The following is a 6,024-nucleotide window of genomic DNA, read 5'->3' as shown; positions in this document are numbered from 1 at the left end:
TTTAATTTTGTCTTTCTATTCAAAATCAGGTCCAAATTGCAGGTTGAAGGCTTGATGGTAACTAGGAGGAAATTTGGGCCTTTTTTTGTCTCTATTTTTTTGGATTAATGTTTACGTTTGGTTGAGGGGCGGCCCATTGGAAAGGCCCGTACTGGCACAGGGGTCGGGCTGGGGTCTCTCCCACCGAACGAAATTGTTCGTTAGATTCCTCACCCCTCAGCGAACGACTCGTTCGGAACGGAATTTTCCCAGACCGAACGGTTGGAAGATATCGGGGTCCTACATTTTACTCCCTCTGTTCTTAAATATAAGTCTTTGTAGACATTTTAAATTAAATATAATATACGGATGCATGTAGACATATTTTAGTGTGTAGATTCACTTATTTTGCTCCGTATGTAGTCACCTGTTGAAATCTCTAGAAAGACTTATATTTGGAAACGGAGGGAGTATGAGTTAAATTTACGGATTCTATAAATCCCGAACGTCAGGGATTTAAGAATTTCAGTCCGAACGTGTTTTCTATCATTAGATCCTTTACACGAATCTTAGAGAGAGAAGATTATCCAGGTCAGCGTTTTCGTTCGGGGGAAACTGGGTGTCGTCGCGAACGCCTCCGGCCGCACGTCTCTTATCCATCCACCGCATCGTCACTCTGCAGACCCCCGCCACTCTCTCGCCCTCTCCTTCTTCGTCCCCCACCACTCACGACGTCGTTGCCGGCGACGAGGCCAGACGACCGTTGATCCGGGAACAAGGGCGGCGCACCCTGCAGCAGCTGCCCCTCGTCGCGCCGCACGTGGAGTTGCTTCGCCCGCGTCGTACGCGCGAGCAGGAGCACCAGGAGCCGCCCCGGACGCACTTCGACGGGCACCTCTCCGTCGCGGTTGTCTCCGTCGCGCCGCGCGTGGAGGTGCTCCGTCGGCCCGCATAGGCCGCGCAAGCAGGAGCACCTTGCCAGGGGCCGCCCGGGCCGTGCATCGATGGGCAGCTCGTCGTCGTGGCTGCCCCGTCGCGTCGTGCGTGGACGGCGATCCGTGTCGTCACACGAGAAGGAGCACCAGGCGCCGCCCCAGCCGCACACATCGACGGGCACCTCGCCGTCGCGGCTGTCCTCGTCGCGCCGTGCGTGGAGGTCACCCGTCGGCCCGCATCAGTCGCGCAATCAGGAGCACCAGGGGTCGCCCCAGCCGTGAATGGATGGGCAGCTCGCCGTGCTGGCTGCCCCGTCGCGTCGCGCGTGGACTGGTCGTGCGAACAGGAGCGCCAGCTGCGAATGGTTGGGGCGACAGCTAAGCGCGGTCGCTGAGGGGAGCCGACGGCTATAGAGGACATCGAGCTGCGGTGGCAGGTACTCCCGCTTCTGCTCTGAGTGAATAAACGGCATCGTGAGCCGGCGACCCCTCCATCTGGTGCAAGCTCTAGGTACAAGATGCATCCATTCATTTCATCGCCGTGATTTTTTGTTGAAGCCGCAAGTCTGATTGATTGATCGATTCCACCTCTGTTTGATACAGTATTAACATGCTTCTTTCATTTGTTTTCCACTGCCTTTCAATACAAATGTAGTAGAGAGTGCCAAGGAATCTTGGGCATTCATACTTACTGCTAATACACCTCATCTGGTGTTGCTATCATGTTGAGTCAAGCAAATCTGATCGACCCATTTGGGTCCATCTTTCTTTGTTTCAGTAATGGCATATTTCAGTTAACTGTCAGACTGGTACATCGAGTCCACGTCTGCATGCTTGGTTGATTGGGATAGATGCAAAAATTGTATGATTTTTTGATCTTCATAACATGTTTCTTCTATGAACATGGCAATTTTTACTTTGTAGCACTGAAATTTCATTTCTATTGACATGGCAAATTTACTTTTATTGCCAAGACGATGGCAATTACTTTAGCAAACAACCATGGCAAATTTAGTTAGCGAGTCATGGCAAATTTAGTTAACGAATCATGGCAAACTTTTTTTCGTTGATCATGGTAATTATTAGTAATTCACCATGGCAAATTTTAGTTCATAAATCATGGCAAATTGTAGTTTCTCATTAATTAACCATGGCAACTTTGTTTTTCATTTGATCATGGTAAGTTTAGTAATTAAGCATGGGAATTTCGTTTGTATATCATGGCAAATTTAGTTAACTAATCATGGCAAATTTATTTCATAGACCAGGGTAAATTTTATTAATTGACCATGGCAAATTCAGTTTATAGATCATTAGCCACGAAGTTTTAGTTTCTCATTCATTGCCATGGCAAATTTATTTAATTGACCATGGCAATTTTTAGATTGATGTATCGCCATGGCAAATTTTATTTTTTTAATTGCCAATAAGATGGCAATATTTAGTAAATGACTATGGCAAATTAAGTTTACAAGTCATGGCAAATTTCATTAGTTAACCATGTCAAAAAAAATTCATTGATCATTGAAAATTTAGCATTTTCCATGGCAATTTTGAATTTATAGATCATTACAAATTTTATGTCCATGTCTCATGGTAGTACCAAAATTATTCACTCGTGGTAATATTCACTTTTTTTCAAAACATGTTAATGCATGTGGTAATGTGCATCACGGTAAATTTGAAACGACGACAAATTTAGGCCACTTTTTGGCCACCATTTGGCAAACTTATAGATTTGTTTTTGCCATCAATGCGTGTTTTTATGACCATGGCAAATTTTCTTTCTTTCTGCATATTGTCAAAATTATTATTTTTTGTGACCATGGCAAATTTAATTTTATGGTCACGGCAATTTTCTCTATGTAACATGGCATTTTTTGGTGTGCAGACCATGGCAATTTCTTGACGCCCACGGCAATTTATATTTGAACAAATTTCAATATTTTCGTGCAACCATGGCAATTTATTTCCCATAGCATGGCAATTTTTTTTATTTTTTGTACATCATGAAATTTTTGCTAGTTGCCATCTATCATGGCATTTTTCTTTTTCTGTAGGTACTGTGTGGTAGCCTCAACAATTATAACAATTGATGGCAATTTCTAGATTTTTGTGGCATTTTTATTGTACAGTTTTTTCTCAGTTTTCCTGTTGGGCTGTTTTCGTGTTTTTTTTTCACTTTTTTAAATATTTTTTGCAAAGGGAATCATTTGGGCCAGCAGGCCGAGCAAAAGGCCCACCTGATATGGGATTTGGTGGATGGTTCGGACTGGGGGGGGGGGGGGGGGGGGGGGTGGTCCCTGCTGCATCTAACGATTCGTTCGGATCGCTCACCTCCCAGCCCGAACGTTCGGGAGATATCGACGTCCTAAATTTATGGTCAAATTTAGCCCAAATAAGAGAGGGACTAATAAACCTGAATTGAGGTAGTACAAAGTAAATGTCAAAGTCACATCTTCATAATGTACTCATGTCCAAAAGTCACGCACTTTGAAATGAAGAAGGTAAATAATAGTAGGAAGAAAAAAAAATCTACATGAGATAAAAAATTAAACAATACCAATTTTGAGACACTAAAGATGATGCTCTCGTATCTGTAAGGGTCGCCGTGCTGCTAGTTTGGTCAAGTTTAAAACGGATTGGCTTAAGAAAAACAAGACCAAGGGAATGAATGAGCTCCACCACGTTCGTTTGCTGAGCCTGAGCGTTGTCACTGCGAGTGGGGCATCATATCCGTGTAGCCGATGTTCTTCCTGGTGGTGGGGAAGATCATGAACACCATGCTAGCGAGGAAGCCAGCGGCAACCGGCAAGTTGACCAGCAGCTCCCTCAAGTCCCTCGCGGCGTCCGGGAACAGGCAGCCCTGTACGCCGGCGTCGGCGAACGCGACGGCGAGGAACACGAGCGCGGAGACGACGGCGTGCACCAAGTCCATGGGCGTGACCCGGAACCTGGAGAGGTCCTTGAACACCGCGTCCCGCTCGGCGCGCGTGCCGGTGAAGTTGAAAGGGTAGAAGCCCCCGAAGGTGGCCGCGCCGTAGTAGAGCCTGCCGTCGCGGCCGACGAGGCTGTCCGTGAAGGAGAGGAGCACGCAGGAGGCGGCGCAGCCGCCGATGAGCGCCTGGACCAGGTATCTGTTGGCCGCGTGGCAGACGCCATGGTTGTTGCTGAAGGAAGGCGCCAGCGCCTGGAAGGCCAGCACCGTGCCCGTCGGCAGGAGCTTCAGGAGGTCCGACGCGCTCGAGAGCGTCTTGTCGGCCGGCGCGACGCCCGTCGGTGGCTGGGCCATGGGAGCAGAGGATTGTTGCGCCGGCGCAGGCATCTGGATGTGCACAGCATTGGAAACGCGATCCATGGCAACGACGACCTTACTACTCCAAGAGATGCTTGAATGGCAAGGGCGCCTCAGTCTACCTCTTTATATAGCGCGCGAACCGAACCAGGGGTTGCAACTTAGTACAACAAGCAACAAGAAATGGCTGATGGGAGCTATACCAGATCGATCGAGTAGGGATGCCGACCAGCCGGCTGGCATGCCAAAAAATTATATTCGTGGGTGGCCACTGGCACGTGCATGCATGGTGGCTCTTGTAGTTTGGTCACGGCAACAAGAAACTGCCTAGTCGAACGTGGAATGCATGCGCCAGACAACGGCCGAACTATATGCTCCGGCTCAATTAAGGGCATGTACAATGGTTCCATCTTAGGCATGCCACGTAGGATAGATAATGAGATGAATGAGAGAGAAATCATAAGAAAGAGCTTGTCTTCTCAAGAGAAGACAAGAGATGATCCACAATATGTCTCACTATGTTTTTAGGAATAGCTAGTTATTGAAGATAAGGCTAAGAGATGACCCATTGTAGACATGTTTTTTATCATCTCTAAATCACATGCAAGACTTAAGATAAGACTATCTTATCAACCATTTTACATGCCCTAACAAACTTCTTTTTCCTTTTGGAAACACTACAATACGCTCACACACGCACAGACACTCATCCTCATGAACGTGCACACATACATCATATTCCTGTGAGCAGCTGCGAGAGACTGGGCCAATAGATCTTGAGGTTGACGAATTGTCATAAACACCTCGTAGTTGGCGGACACGTCATACCACTAAAAATAGCACTAGATAGATTGAAATAAATCCATAAAACAGTTCTTCCACTCACATTGCAGAGCTACACCTAGAATTACAAAGTTCGACAATACCATCTGGACCAGAACAAGCCACACAACAGTTCTTCCACTACATGTCTACATCTACCATAAGTAGCTAAAGAAGGACTAATAATAAGATTATGGTTTCGTCGAACATGAGTAATACAAGAATTTTGTTTAGTCATCAGTGATTTAATCTCATGAACCATGAATCCGAAGCGGGATCTATCCGTACATTATTTGTTCAAAAGGTTCACAACTTCTAAACAATCAGTCTCAACGTGGATTGGGAGAAGGCTCCATTGGTACTAGCTCCAATTCTGATAGATCTTAAGGTTGATGAATTGTCATAAACACCTCGTAGTCGGCGGACACGTCATGCCACTAAAAAAGCACTAGATAGATTGAAATAAATCCATAAAATATGCTTGTCCCGCCAGCTATTCAAAGTGTCGTTGCTGGGATACTTCCTCCATTTCAAAACATAAGACATACTTTGATTATATTTTTTGCGGGAAATAACTTGTATTACTCACGTTGCAGAGCTACACCCAGAATTACAAAGTTCGACAATACCATCTGGACCAGAACAAGCCACACAACAGTTCTTCCACTACTTCTACCATAAGTAGGTAATTCAAGAAGGACTAATAATCAGATTGTGGTTCTGTTGAACATGAGTAATACAAGAATTTTGTTTAGTCATCAGTGATTTAATCTCATGAACCATGAACCCAAAGCGGGATCTATCCGTACCTTATTTTTTCAAAAGGTTCACAACTTCTAGACAATCAGTCTCAAGGTGGATTGGGAGAAGGCTTCATTGCAATGACTGTATCAATCCTTCCTTTATCGGCACTAGCTCAGATTCTGAGGCATCAGAACAATGTTGGATGCATCGACAAGATGGAAAAAGATATGTCTACCGCGTGATATCAAA

The 6,024-nt window shown here is 45.6% G+C and overlaps 1 protein-coding gene and 1 long non-coding RNA gene across 2 annotated transcripts; one reads left to right on the top strand and one right to left on the bottom strand.

Moving 5' to 3' along the window:
* The first annotated feature begins 537 nt into the window (after positions 1-537).
* Positions 538-3,041, top strand: LOC123143840 (uncharacterized). The gene is made up of 2 exons (XR_006471098.1): positions 538-1,425; positions 2,806-3,041. It is a non-coding gene; the product is annotated as an uncharacterized lncRNA (long non-coding RNA).
* A 286-nt stretch (positions 3,042-3,327) lies between these two features.
* Positions 3,328-5,329, bottom strand: LOC123143839 (protein DMP5). Its single transcript, XM_044562846.1, has one exon. The coding sequence runs from the start codon at positions 4,270-4,272 to the stop codon at positions 3,628-3,630; it is 645 nt and encodes a 214-aa protein (XP_044418781.1). The 5' UTR covers positions 4,273-5,329; the 3' UTR covers positions 3,328-3,627.
* Between the last annotated feature and the right edge of the window lie 695 nt (positions 5,330-6,024).

This window comes from Triticum aestivum, chromosome 6D (assembly GCF_018294505.1).
Source record: "Triticum aestivum cultivar Chinese Spring chromosome 6D, IWGSC CS RefSeq v2.1, whole genome shotgun sequence".
NCBI lineage: Eukaryota > Viridiplantae > Streptophyta > Magnoliopsida > Poales > Poaceae > Triticum > Triticum aestivum.
Note: the sequence above shows the minus strand (reverse complement) of the source record. Positions and strands in the feature narration are given on the sequence as shown.

Coding starts and splice junctions, on each gene's coding strand:
- LOC123143839 (XM_044562846.1), bottom strand. CDS start 4,272: ATGGATCGCGTTTCCAATGCTGTGCACATCCAGATGCCTGCGCCGGCG.